This window comes from Panthera tigris, chromosome A3, assembly GCF_018350195.1.
Source record: "Panthera tigris isolate Pti1 chromosome A3, P.tigris_Pti1_mat1.1, whole genome shotgun sequence".
Lineage (NCBI taxonomy): Eukaryota > Metazoa > Chordata > Mammalia > Carnivora > Felidae > Panthera > Panthera tigris.
This window is the reverse complement of record NC_056662.1, coordinates 24449184-24463285: the sequence shown is the minus strand read 5'-3', so window position 1 is coordinate 24463285 and position 14102 is coordinate 24449184. Positions and strand designations below refer to the sequence as shown.

The following is a 14102-nucleotide window of genomic DNA, read 5'->3' as shown; positions in this document are numbered from 1 at the left end:
ACTATAATCTTACGTTAATATCGGTTGGTATTTTCACAACACTTGAATTAGAGCATCTCAGAGCATTTTTCTAACGAATGAGTGTCTTGAATTAAGTGTTTTATTGTCTTTGTGAAATTGGAAGTTTTTCCATATTTATCTAAGATTTAGAGAGCTGTGGCACTTGAGGAACACCATGAGGTTTAGGAACAGGTGGGAGTACTATTAGACTTCTTTCAGCTGCTCCAACGACATGGATTAATAGTGAATTTTAAACTTGACTCTGTATAGTATTTCATTGATTCTAAGACTAACATTTTCATATTTAATGTCTCTGACATTGGGCTGTGTAATACAATTATAATTAGAAAAATTTTTAGTGGTTCATCAAGTAATGATGTCTTTTAAGTCGATGATGTCTTAGATTCTTTGAAATATAATAATATGCAGTGTGTAAATATCCTCTCTCTAAAATGGTTGTTTGAACTGAAGCAGTAAAAATCAACAAGGAATTAGGAAACTGTCACCAGCTGAGGAATGTAGATTCCTGAGAACTTTTAGCTCTGCTCTTTGATTTCTTGGCATGGTTTTTTTCACCCTAAATTTTCTTTTGTTTTCAGAGAATGGTTCTTTCTTTTGTCACACGAGGTGTTGAACCCCATGTATTGCCTGTTTGAATATGCAGGAAAGGATAACTACTGCCTGCAGATTAATCCTGCTTCTTACATCAATCCAGATCACCTGAAATATTTTCGTTTTATTGGCAGGTTTATTGCCATGGTAAGTACAGATAGAGAACTGTGCTTACTTTGCTAATTCAACAATACTAAAGCGTTATTTCTTTAACTCTCTCATTTGGAATTTTCTCATCACTAAGACATTTTTTAAGATTAGTTTGTTACATTTGCCCTTTTCCCAAAAATGTGCCCTAATAGATGACAAGGGAGCTTTAAGTGAAGAATTAATCTAACGTTCTATTATAAAATTATCATAAATGGTATTATTTTCTTCTTATATAGGCTTTGTTCCATGGGAAATTCATAGACACAGGTTTTTCTTTGCCATTCTATAAGCGTATATTGAACAAACCAGTTGGACTCAAGGATTTAGAATCTATTGATCCAGAATTTTACAATTCTCTCATCTGGGTTAAGTAAGTTTGTTTCCATTTAATTTATCAAAATAGAGTCTATATGCTTTCATTATGGTGCTGATAACTTACCTCAACTGAAAGCTTGTAATTGGTTTATTGAATTTAAATAATCTGTATTAGACTTGTCTCATTATTCAATATGATAAATTTTGCAGAATGTACCCAAGATCTTAGGCAAAAATGTGATGATTTAGAGCATAATCTTTCCAGTTTTCTTATTATTTTGATGGTATAGTTTTATAGTGATTATTGAAGAACACAATCCTTTACTTAAATACTTTTTATATGATTGAATTTGTATAACAAATAATGTTAATTTCATTTGTGCAGAGAAAACAATATTGAGGAATGTGGTTTGGAAATGTACTTCTCTGTCGATAAAGAAATTTTAGGTGAAATCAAGAGTCATGATTTGAAACCTAATGGTGGCAATATTCTTGTGACAGAAGAAAATAAAGAGGAATATATCAGGTGAGAGAGAATGTTCCTTTTGATATAATGTAGCCTTTCTGTTGGGCTACAGCACATTGATAATTGCCTAGTGGTACTAGTGGACAGTATTTCAAAAAATATTGTTGGCCTTTTTACTAATCATTAAGAGAACTGATCATGTATAATTAAGGACATGATTGATCACTTTCTACCTTACGAGTATGTTGAGAGAGGAATAAGAAAAGTGCTGTAGTAAGTCAAAGGAGGGAGACATCATTTCATCTGGTTGTAACCATGGAGGTTGGGGAACCTTGAAGGTTGGGGAAGATTGAGTTGTGCAGAAATTAGAACAAGTTAAGAACAGAGATATGAAGGCTGGAAAGCACAAGTCACAAATAGTAAAAAGGGAAGCATGACGTGTGGTGGTGCTGTCAGGCAGCTCAGAGTTGATATCCCATTCTGCCATATCCTGCATTTCAGAGGCCAAGGAAAATAAGGAATCTTTAAAAGATGTGGAGGCTAATAAATTTAATAACCCTTAAGACAACAGTTAGAACTACATCCACGTGGTAGATACAGAAGCCAGATTACAAGAAATTAAGGACCAAATTCAGTAGACAATCAATCTAAATTTCTCTTTTAACAAGTCTAGCAGCAAAATAATGAGAGAACAGATTCTTATGGAGGCAGCAGAGTAGAGAGACTATCCTGCAGGTTAACTCAAACTGAACTTTACACAGAATTAATCTAATGGATACTGATAGGTTTTATACCCACTTTCTTGGTATATTTTCAGTTTAGCCACAATTTTTAATATTTATAAAGTGATAGAAAAAAATTTTGGTCATATAGAACTTTTACTTTTTCTCCAAAAGTGGGAGTTTTAAGGGTAGAAATAGTGCTAGATCTCTTTTAAATACCGGTTCTATAACCACTATGCTATCTAACACCAAGTCATTGAAAATCATCTCCAGTTTATATGCAGATGTGTTTGTGGGGAATATTGTAAGATCAGATAAAATTTATAAGTAAAATAATTTATTATGTATCCTCTTATGCTTTGCATTCATTCATACTTTAGTCTCAAGGGTCATTAGTTGATCCACATATTCTCAACACCAGTTATGTCACATCAGGATTAGTTTTGACCTATCTGCTGCTTCTTGAGTGCCAGCTTCTGTCTCTTGCTTGCTTTTCTACTTTTTAAATATTAACATATTCACTCCAGCCTTCTGTGATTAGTATTTGCATAACAGATCTTCCTCTCTCCTTTACTTTTCAGTCCTGTCTGTGTCTGTGTTTAAAGTGTGTTTCTCGGGATGCCTGGGTAGCTCAGTCAGTTAAGAATCCAGCTTCAGCTCAGGTCATGGTCTCACAGTTTGTGAGTTCAAGCACCACATCAGGCTCTGCGCTGACCGTGTGGAGCCTGCTTGAGATTCTCTCTCTCTCTCCTTCTCTCTCTGTCCCTCCCCCACTCATGCTTTCTATCAAAATAAATAAGGGGCGCCTGGGTGGCTTGGTCGGTTAAGCGTCCGACTTCGGCTCAGGTCATGATCTCACGGTCTGTGAGTTCGAGCCCCGCGTCGGGCTCTGTGCTGACAGCTCAGAGCCTGGAGCCTGCTTCCGATTCTGTGTCTCCCTCTCTCTCTGACCCTCCCCCATTCATGCTCTGTCTCTCTCTGTCTCAAAAATAAATAAACGTTAAAAAAAATAAATAAATAAAAATAAATAAATAATAAACTTAAAAAAATAAAGTATTTCTTACAAGCAGCATATTCTTGGGTCTTAACTATTGTTATCCAGTCTGATAATCTTTGCTTTTTAAATGCAGTGTTTAGTGTATTTACATTTAATATGATTACTGATATGGTTGAACTTAAGTCTGTCACCTTGCTATATGTTTCTTATTTATCCTAATTTCCTTTGTTCCTCCTTTCCTGCCTTTAATAGAGTAAATTTTAGGTTTTATAATCTGTTCTGTTGGATTTTTTTTTTAAGCTATCCCTCTTTAATTTTTTTAGTGACTGCTCTGATTATAATCTATATCCTGAATTTCTCACTTAAGACTATATAACTTGTGATTGATATTATATTACTAATTGTATAATGTAAAAGGCTTATAATAGTGTAATTTTAGTTATCTCTAGCCGTTTGTGCAATTGTTGTCATATTTCTTACCTTACAAACCACATAATACTTTATTACCTCTTGCTTTAAGCAATTACTCGATTTTTTTTAGTTTTTATTTAAATTCCAGTTAGTTAACATACAATGTAATATTACAGTTTAGTGATTCACCACTTCCATACGACACCCAATGTTTCTCACAAGTGTACTCCTTAATATCCATCACTTGTTTCACCCATTCCCACACCCAGCTCCCCTCTGGTAACCATCAATTTGTTCTCTGTAGTTAAGAGTCTATTTCTTGGTTTGCCTCTCTTTTTCCCCTCCATGGTTTGTTTGTTTTTTTTTTTAAGTCCACATATGAGTGAAATCATGTAGGTATTTTGTCTTTCTCTGACTTATTTCACTTAGCATTATATACTCTCTTAGTTCCACCTACATCATTGCACAATTACTAGATTTTTTTTTAATGTTATTTATTTATTTTGAGAGAGAGAGTATGAGCAGGGGAGGGTTACAGAGAGAGAAGGAGAGAGAGAATCCCAAGCAGGCTCTGTTCATTGTCAGCATAGAGCCCAATGTGGGGCTTGATCCTACAAACTGCAAGATCATGACCTGAGATGAAGTCTGTTTAACCAACTGAGCTACCCAGGTACCCCCAATTACTAGATTTTTTTAAGAAATTAAGAAAAAGTAGTCTTTTACATTACTCACATTATCATTTCTGGTTGTCTTCATTTCTTCCCACAGATCTATTTTTCCATCTGGGATCAGTTTTAAAAACTTTCTGTATAATTTTTCTCTGTGCAATCGCTGGCAATAAATTCTTTCAGCTTTTATCTGAAGGCATCTTTATACCACCTTCAGTTTTAAAGGATATTTTCATCAGATTTAGAATTCTAAGTTTATAGGGTTTTTTTTCCCCTCATTTTTAGCACTTTCTTTCAATAATGTCATTCTGTTATTTCTATTATTTTTGATATGTGAGCCATTGGGGTTTTTTTTTTTATGTTTTTTTCTGAATGTCTGTTTTCTATGGTTTTTCAAAGCATTTCTCTTTAATTTTGCTTTTTTGCATTTGACTCTGCTGTACCTAATTATGATTGCTTTTATGTTTATCCTACTTGGCATTTGCTGAGCTTCCTGTATCTGTGATTGATGCCATTTAGGCCATTTTGGAAAATTCAGGGACTTGATCTTTATGGATGTTCCTTTTGCTTCATTCCTTCTCTACACACTTCAGACTTCACTTAGATGCATGTTTAACCTTTGATACCATCCCATGGTTCTCAGATACTCTATATATTTTTTATCTTTTTTTCTGCCCTTTTAGTTTGCACCATTTTGATTAACCTACTTTTGAATTCACTGCTCGTAAGTCCATTCAATAAAATTTTTGTTACAGACAGATATTTTGTAATTTTCGTTTGGTTCTTTTAAGAGTTTCTTTGATGAGAATCCCCATCTCTTTACCCATTTTGTCCATCTTATCCTATAAATTTTTTAATACATATTTTAATAGCCTTTTAAAAGTCTCTGGTGGGGCACCTGGATGGCTCAGCTGGTTGAGCGTCCGATTCTTGATTTTGGCTCAGGCCATCATCATCCCATGGTCATTGGATAGATCCCTGCACGAGGCTCCCCAATGAGCATGGAGCCTGCTTGGGATTCTCTCTCTCTCCCTCTGCCTCTCCCTTGCTCAACTCTCAAAAAACAAAAAGAAAAAAGTCTCTGCTAACTTCAACATTAGGCTGTCTGTGGGCCTAATTCTATAAACTTTTTTCTTTTATTATTCACATTTTCCTGCTTCTTTGCAGGCTTTTTTTTTTTTTTTTTTTTTTTTTTTTTTTTTTTTTAATTGTGGATGATACATGGTAGACTCTGGATTCTTTTTTCTTCCTCTGAAGAATATTGACTGTTTTGACAGGCAGTTAAATGAAGGACAGATCACATTGATCCTTTGGAAGCTTGCTAGAGCTGGTCTATTTCCATTTTCCCTTTATTCCTAAAACATGGTCCTTACTTCTTACAAGGAAAAGCCTAAAGTGTTTACCATGTAACTTTGTGAGATGTAAACTCTAACATTCTATCTCTCTGGTACTATGTAACTGCTGAAATTTCTGCTTGGGTCTTTGGCTTTTCGGTTTTTGCTTTTGCACAGGGTTCCTTGGAGTCTCATCATGCTACACACGTGTATTTAACAATCAGCTAAGGATTTGAAGTAAATTCCTGTGCAGATTTGGATGGGAGTGCCTTCTCTTTGTGTTCTTTCTTTCTGGGATTTTTACGTAACTGTTGACAGCTTGAAGCTCCCATCCTCAGGTTTCCTCAGCCCAATAAGACTGTTGCCTTTTATTTGAGCTTCATTCTCTTGTGCTCCAGGTAAACTGGGAAGTGCCCTCAGGAGAAAAGCCTATTCATAATGCAAATCCTTCAAGAATCTAATCCCCAGCAATTTTTGCCTGCCTTTGATTTCTCTCTGATGCTTTCAAATAGTTGTTCTATTATAATATGCCCAGAGTTTATCATTATAATCACCAGGCACATTAATCCACTACAGCCTATACTGCCATTTCCCAAAATTTCAGAGGCTTCACAGTAAACTTTAGGACTTTAGTTATCATAAGTTATCATCAAGTAATCAAATGCCTAAAATACCCATATTTGTTTGCTCATTAAAATTGTTAAAAAAGGGGGCAGTTGGTTAAGCATCCAACTTTGGCTCAGGTCATGATCTGGTTCATGGGCTCAAGCCCCGTGTCAGGCTCTGCTGACAGCTCAGGGCCTGGAGCCTGCTTCAGAATGTCTCCCTCTCTCTCTGCCCCTCCCTCGCTTGCATTCTCTCTCTCTCTCCCTCTCCCTCCCTCTCTCTCTCTCTCTCAAAAATAAATGTTAAAAAAAAAATTTTTTAAGTAAGTTGAAATCTAGAGTATCTACTAGAGAATTTTCATTAAAAAGTATTTTCATTGAAAAAAATTGCAAAGGGAAAACCTCTAAAAGAAGCTTAAGAGATGTTTGCAATGTATGAACCCTTTTTAGATTTTGATTGAAGCAGTATGTTAAAAAAAAAAAAAACTGAGTCAATCAGAATTTGAGCACCGAATACTTGGCTATAAAAGAATTACTATTCACTTTTTTGTATGATAATAGAATTGTAGTTATTTTCAAAAAGAGACTTATAGAGATACGTGCTGAATTATTTGTGTTTAAAATGAAAGTATAGGATATCTAGGGTATGGGTAGGGGCATGATGAAATAATATTGGAGGTGTGTTGAAGCTGGGATATAGGGTTCACTATATCCTACTTTTATAAATATTTGAAATTTTTCATAATAAAGTTTATAAAAACTATTTTTACACTCGGAATTCAAAGGTAAAATCTAAACTTCCTGATAGCTCTTTTAATATTTATTCACCAGAATGGTAGCTGAATGGAGGTTGTCTCGAGGTGTTGAAGAACAGACACAAGCTTTCTTTGAGGGCTTTAATGAAATTCTTCCCCAGCAGTATTTGCAATACTTTGATGCAAAGGAATTAGAGGTAATGAGTTTTTCTTATTTCCTCTGCAGCATGCTGGTAAATAATGCCTTCAGGTGTCTGCTTTCAGCTCACTTTCTCATCTTTGTGTTAGAAGTAGTATTTTTTATGCTGGCAGGATGTTTTGAAGCTCGCTGGTGGTTAAAAAAGTCCATAATTTATCCAAGTATATGAAAGTGTTACCCCCAAGAAAAGTATTGCTATCAAAACCTCTCTACAGTGAGTGACTAATTTACCAGAGTATGTATATATATAACACCATCTGTGGAAACTTAACCTTCATAAGCAATGTCAACAGCATTCCTGACGCACAGGTTATAAGCTAAAGCTTCCTGATTAATTTTTTGAGAATTGCTGAATAGTAGTCTTTTCTTCTATGTATCAAGAATTTTTATATAGGTTTGTACAGTTACCTAAAGAAATCTTTTTTTTTTTTTTTTTTAATCTCCAAAGGTCCTTTTATGTGGAATGCAAGAGATTGATTTGAATGACTGGCAAAGACATGCCATCTACCGTCATTACACTAGGACAAGCAAACAAATCATGTGGTTTTGGCAGGTTTGTCTCAGTTTATTTCTGTTGGCAGACACATTATAATTTTTTAGAAATTGCTTACCACGTATGGAAAAAGTCACAAAACAAAATGTCTTACTGTATTCAGGCCCTCATTCCATCCTATGCATTATAGTAAATGAATATATTACATAATAGCCAAATTATGGAAGCAGCCCAAGTGTCCACTGATAGATGAATGGATAAAGAAAAAATTTGTGTGTGTATGTGTGTGTGCATATATATGTGGAATATTACTCAGCCATGAAAAGAATGAAATCTTAAAAAAATGAAATCTTGCCGTTTGCAACAACATGGATGGATCTAGAGGGTGTAATACTAAGTGAAATAAGTCGTTCTGAGAAAGACAAATACCATATAATTTCACTCATGGAATTTAAGAAACAAATGGACAAAGAAAAAGATAACCCCAAAAACAGACTCTTAACTAGAGAAAACAAACTGATGGGTACCAGAAGGGAGATGGATGGGATATGAGTGAAAGAAGTGAAGGGGTTTGAGTATACACTTATCGTGATGAGTACTGAGTAATGTATAGAATTGAATCACATATTGTACACCTGAAACTAATATAACACTGTATGTTGATTATACTGGAATTAAAATTAAAAAAAAAAAAAAGATTACAACAGCATTTTTAAAAGACTATTTCTGAGTAAGCAACACACACTTTGCACCTTTGCCCAGAGTATAAGACCTCTCTGTATGATGGTTCCCCTGCATTTGATCTAAATGCTTTTGGAATGTTCTAGAACAGCCTAAAGTATGATTTTCATCATTCATACCTTATTAAGAATTATATAATTCAGAAGGCAAAACTTAAGAGGGTGAACTGGTTTGGAATCGTAATGGTGTCTTCAAAAAATGTCTGCTATAAGGACATGAGAAGATGCTCAAATCACTAATCATTAGGGAAGTGCAAGTCAAAAGCATAATGAAGTACCATTTCATATCCATTACTAGCATGGCTATTATCAGAAAATAGAAAATAATCATCCTTGTTGAGGATGTTGAGAGATTGGAACTCTTACATATTGCTGATGGGAATGTAAAATGGCGCTCCACTTTGGAAAACATTTTAATGGCTCTTTGAAAAGTTAAACATAGAAATTAACATGACTGGCAGTTCTCCTAGGTATACCCAAAGAAGTGAAAGCAAGGACTCAAATACTTATATACCTATGGCCACAACAGCATTATTCACAATGGCCAAAAGGTGAAAGCAACTTAAGTGTCCATCAACAGATGAATGGATAAACAAAATGTGATATACAATGGAATGTTATCCAGTCTTAAAGAAAAAGGAAATTCTGGCAGGTTACAACAGAGTGACCCTTAAGGATATAATGCTGAGTGAAATAAGCCAATCACAAAAGGACAAATACTGTATGATTCCAAGATTCCATTTATATGAGGTATCTAAAATAGGCAAATTCATAGAGATACAAAGTAGAATAGAGGTTAACAGAGGCTGTTGGGGTTGGGCAGAATGAGGAGGTAACAGTTTTTGTTTAGGATGATAAAGTTCTAGAAATTGTGGGAGTGGTTACACAACAGTGTGAACATACTTAATGCCATTGAATTCTTGCTTAAAATGATAAATTTTGTGTTATATATACTTTACCACATTAAAAAAAATGCCTCAGGGGCACCTGGGTGGCTCAGTCAGTTAAGCATCCGACTTCGGCTCAGGTCATGATCTAACGGTTTGTGAGTTCAAGCCCTGCGTTGGGCTCTGTGCTGACAGCTCAGAGCCTGGAGCCTGCTTCAGATTCTGTATCTCCTTCTGTCTGCCCCTCCGCCACTTGGACTCTGTCTCTCGCATTGTCTTAAAAATAAGTAAGCGCTAAAAAAAAATTTTTTTTAAATGCCTCTTACTTATGTAAAGAAATTCCTAAGAAACTCAAATGAACCAAACTTCTATAGCAAATAGGATTAGAATTTTAAAATATTTGACAAAAAAAATATCTACAAAAAAAATAATTTGGCTGGACCAAAATACTTGTGCTACAGGCTAGAAAGCATCCTCCAGAAACCTAATGTTTTGAGTCAGAGTTGCAGGAGTTGAAAGGCACCTGATTGTGGCAGTGTATAGCTGCACCAAAACCTAGAGAACATTGAGAGAGAGAGGTTATTGGGAAATATCTGGGTCAGAATTCTATGAACTTGATTTCGTTTGTTCATAAAACCAAAAAGCTCATACTGACTCAGGCTCTGTGTCCTATGTAACCACATGAATATCCTATAGGACAGATCTGTGGGGAAAAAGAACGGGCTGCTCTGGAAGAGCTAATCTTGAGACTTCATGAGTAGGGAACTCTTAGACCCAGGGCACCTTTCTTTTTCCTATCTCCTTAAAAGGATGTGGTCCTAAGATTTATATAGGGGAAAGTTGATAGGGCTTTGACAAACATGGACACGGTAGTGGGTATAGTCATTATCTAGTGCATCTAACACTGGGAGTTCATTTGAAATGATTGTTTTTCATTCTTGTGTATGCTAAATGTAACATAAGACCTATATATCTCTTTACATGTGTGTTTTTTGAAACAGTTTGTTAAAGAAATTGATAATGAGAAGAGAATGAGACTTCTGCAGTTTGTTACTGGAACTTGTCGATTGCCAGTTGGAGGATTTGCTGACCTCATGGGTATGTGAGACAGGATCACTTTTCCTATACAGAAAATTGTTTATCACACTGCTGTTACATTCAGATCAGTGTGGATAGCTCAGGAATAACAAAGAAAAGAATAGCCCTTTTCCTAACTAGTCATAGTTAACCTGTATTTGTGTAAACTTTTAAATCACTTTGTAATCCTTACCTTTAGAAGTTTTTTATCTTAAGACTAGATCCCACATTTTAACTTCATAGAATAGTGATCTTACTGATCTTCTATATGTAAATCTGTTTGGTCATTCAGTCATTTGGCAAACATTTTAGTGTCTCCTATGAGCCTGGCACTGTTGGTTGTACTATACTATATTTTAATGATGTGTTTAACATTCTTCTCTATTATACCTGGAGCTCCATGAGATACAGAGCTCTATCTTTTTATTTCTGGTGTCTTGCATAGTGCTTGTCACATAGTAGTTACTGATCAAAATGTATGTTGTTTGGAAATGAATGACCATGGAAATACTTTTGTGACTGATAATAACTTAAGTAAATTCAAATCTTTAACACCAGCATAATGCCACGTACCATAGGAGAAAAGAAGTTGTGATCCCTAAGCCTGCTTCAGCTGAAGCAGAGAGTCAGAATTGAAGAACTAAGTAGGCAGCGTTGGATACAGTTACTTTAAAAGCTAGACCAGAAGAATTTGGACATTATTCTGAGGGTATTGGAAGCTATGAAACTTTTTGAAGAGCAGAAAACTTGCTGAAGCTGCATGTTATGAAAATTTGATAGCAAGGTATACCATGCATAGGAAGAAAATATTGGAGCAATGGTGAGAACCTGATCTTGGGAGATGGAAATAGAGATGGAAAAGAAGGGATAAATGCTAGAGAGGTTCCAAAGTTAGAAAAGGACTTGAACAGAAGATGAGCTAATAAAGGAAGAATGTCCAGGATAAAACCATGTTTTGAAAAATGAAGAAATAGAGTTGTGAAGTGTAAAGAACATGGTTTAGAGGTATTGAGGGAGGATAATGATTGGCTTAGAACCTCTTGAGTTCAAAGCAACTGCCAGACAACCAAGTGGAAAACCAGGGAGCAGAGGGGCAGTTTAACAGGTGTTGCTCATATGAGTTTAGAGGTAAGAGTAGAGAAGGAAAGTAGAGTCATGGGAGCAGTGATGCTTGAAGCTATTAGAATAAGTTGGTTTATGCAGAAATCGAATTCAGAGATGCTTAGAAACACCTGTGTTTAGGGATGAGCTAGAAATAGCCTAGAGGCAAACTTAAAGGCGAGTCCAGAGAGTGAAGAGGAGAAAGAAATATTCTGGTTTCTCTGAAGCAATATGGAAGAAGGTTTTTAATCCAGTGCTAGCAAGGTCTCAGAGAAGGATTATTACTAAGTAAGTTTTTGGAGAGGGGCACCTTTGAGAATGGTCTCTAGATTGAAAAAGAAAAACCATGTTGGTGGTTGGGGAAGTAAGGTAATGACCAAAATAAGGAGAAAATTGGTACCAGTTTCAGTGTAAGCTAGATTTAATCATTAAAGAGATGAGAACTAGGTCTGCTCTTAGAAGTAATATTTGGAGTTAGGTGGAGCTGTTTAAAACAACATAGGAGGATACCTGTGGAAGGCAGAGACGAGATTGTGCTTCATACAATTTTAGAGGCCATCTGGTTGAATCTTCCAGTCAGTGTAGGAAGAGAAAGTTGTAAGAGTGAAGTATATAATTTAATGTGATAGTTCTCAACCCTTGCCAGATCTGACATCCCATTTCTACAACAAATATTTATAATCTCCTCTTTAATATTCTGGAATGAAATTGGTAGGTATGAAATAAAAGTGTCTACAATCTCTAAAAAATATACATAAACTTAAGCACCAACTAAAATTTTTAAGAAGTGACTCAATGAAATAATATTTATTTTGATACATATGTATTTGGGAACAACTGTTAGAAGACACTAATTAGTAAATACTTGTTCCTACTTAAAAAGACTTGGGTTTAAGATAAGATCAGAGAAACCTTTCTGTATAAGAAACACTAGAATATGAAAAAAGAGAACAAGAAATAATTGACTTAAATAAATATGATAAGAAAAAGAGGGAAATAATCTAAATGGAATAAGGATAATAGACCTGCCAAAATAAATTACAGATGATCAAAGTGGAGAAAAATGAGGTAGTGTCTGTGATGAGGTTCCACCACAGGCCAAGGCTCTGATTGATTAAAAAGTCCTCAGAGATCATACTATTTGAAAGTAGAAATGGGTTGAAAATAGGAACATAGGTACAAGAGTCCACATAGAACTTGTTTGGTTTAGGGACAGTGTTAGAAGAAGATTGAAAACAACAGGCAACCCAAAATAATTTCAGTGTATATAATGTATACAACTTGATGTCTTAACATTCCATAAAGTTTTAGAAACTTTCAGGATGATATGACATATTTGTAAAATAGCCTTTATTAGTGAAATTCAATAAAATTCCTTCATTTCCTATTCCTTCATTTCCTTCAATAGACTCTGTGTCTATTGAATGTAATCTGGACTCTTCTGTTAAGTATTAATTAGTACTATTAAAACGTTCCATCTTTGTGGTTAGAAATGCTGTAGTATATCGAAAAGAGAAGGTTTAGAGTAAATTAACATAATTTTGAGGTTAATTATTGAATAATTTTAACTAGCCTTTTGCACAATAACCATTTCTTACCTTTACTAGGCTTTTAGCATAACTGTGCAAACACTTTGATACTATAAATCAAAAGTACTGCCAATTCATATATGTACTGGGTTTAGTTGAGTGGGTCATAAGAAAATTCATTGAGTATGACTGTCTCACACATTATAGAACATTTATTTTGCCTGGCACCCTATAATTAAAGAAGTCGAGTAGCACCACTAATCATTGTGACTACAAATGATTATTTCTAGGGTTTGGTAGTGACCTTTTAGAAAACCAGCGCTTATAAGGTCCCCATTCACTCTGTCTACAACAAAAGATAAATGAGAGGCAAGAACTGAGTGTAAGTTTGTAAGGGTATGTTCTATAGGACCTATAAGCACAAGCATTGTTAATACTGAATTAACTAGGTTGTTTACATTTTATAAAGTTTTAACAATTTAATGTTTAAACCAAGTTTTATTGTGTAAGACAGTGGATTGTAGTTTCCCTGTTGTGTTTAAAGCTAAAATTGAGCTTTTTAGGTGTTCTGTTATTATTTATAGCATTCTATTATTCTGGCAAAAGAAAGCTAGATAAAATTGCAATTTCTTTTAAAAAAAACTGCATTTTCTTCTCTTGGGCATACATTGACAAATTGGTTCTCAAACATTAGCACTCATCAGAATCATCTGGAAGCTTGTTCAGACACACACTGCTGAGCCTTATCCCAAAGTTTCTGATTCCATTTAGTAGGCTTTGGGTGGGGCCTATGGATTTGTGGTTCTAATAACTTCCCTGGTGATGCTGATGCTGCTGAACGGAGAAGGTCACAATTTGAACCACTTGAGTATCAGACTGTTGATTTCACTGTTTTAGGGAGCAATGGACCACAGAAATTCTGCATTGAAAAAGTTGGGAAAGAAAACTGGTTACCCAGAAGTCATACCTGGTAAGTAAAATCAGAAAGAGTTGAAAAAATAGCCTTTTCCCAGTTACCTTGTAGATATTAAAGCCTCTTGG

General features: G+C 35.1%; 1 protein-coding gene across 3 annotated transcripts in view; it reads left to right on the top strand.

The window, feature by feature from the left end:
* Positions 1–14102, top strand: part of ITCH (itchy E3 ubiquitin protein ligase) — a 142486-nt gene that overhangs the window by 124323 nt on the left and 4061 nt on the right. For all 3 annotated transcript variants that reach the window (XM_042980570.1, XM_042980571.1, XM_042980572.1), the window contains 7 exons: positions 600–759; positions 999–1132; positions 1463–1603; positions 7112–7232; positions 7683–7787; positions 10356–10452; positions 13959–14031. In XM_042980570.1, the coding sequence (XP_042836504.1) occupies positions 600–759; positions 999–1132; positions 1463–1603; positions 7112–7232; positions 7683–7787; positions 10356–10452; positions 13959–14031 (831 nt within the window). The remainder of the gene's footprint in view (positions 1–599; positions 760–998; positions 1133–1462; positions 1604–7111; positions 7233–7682; positions 7788–10355; positions 10453–13958; positions 14032–14102) is intronic.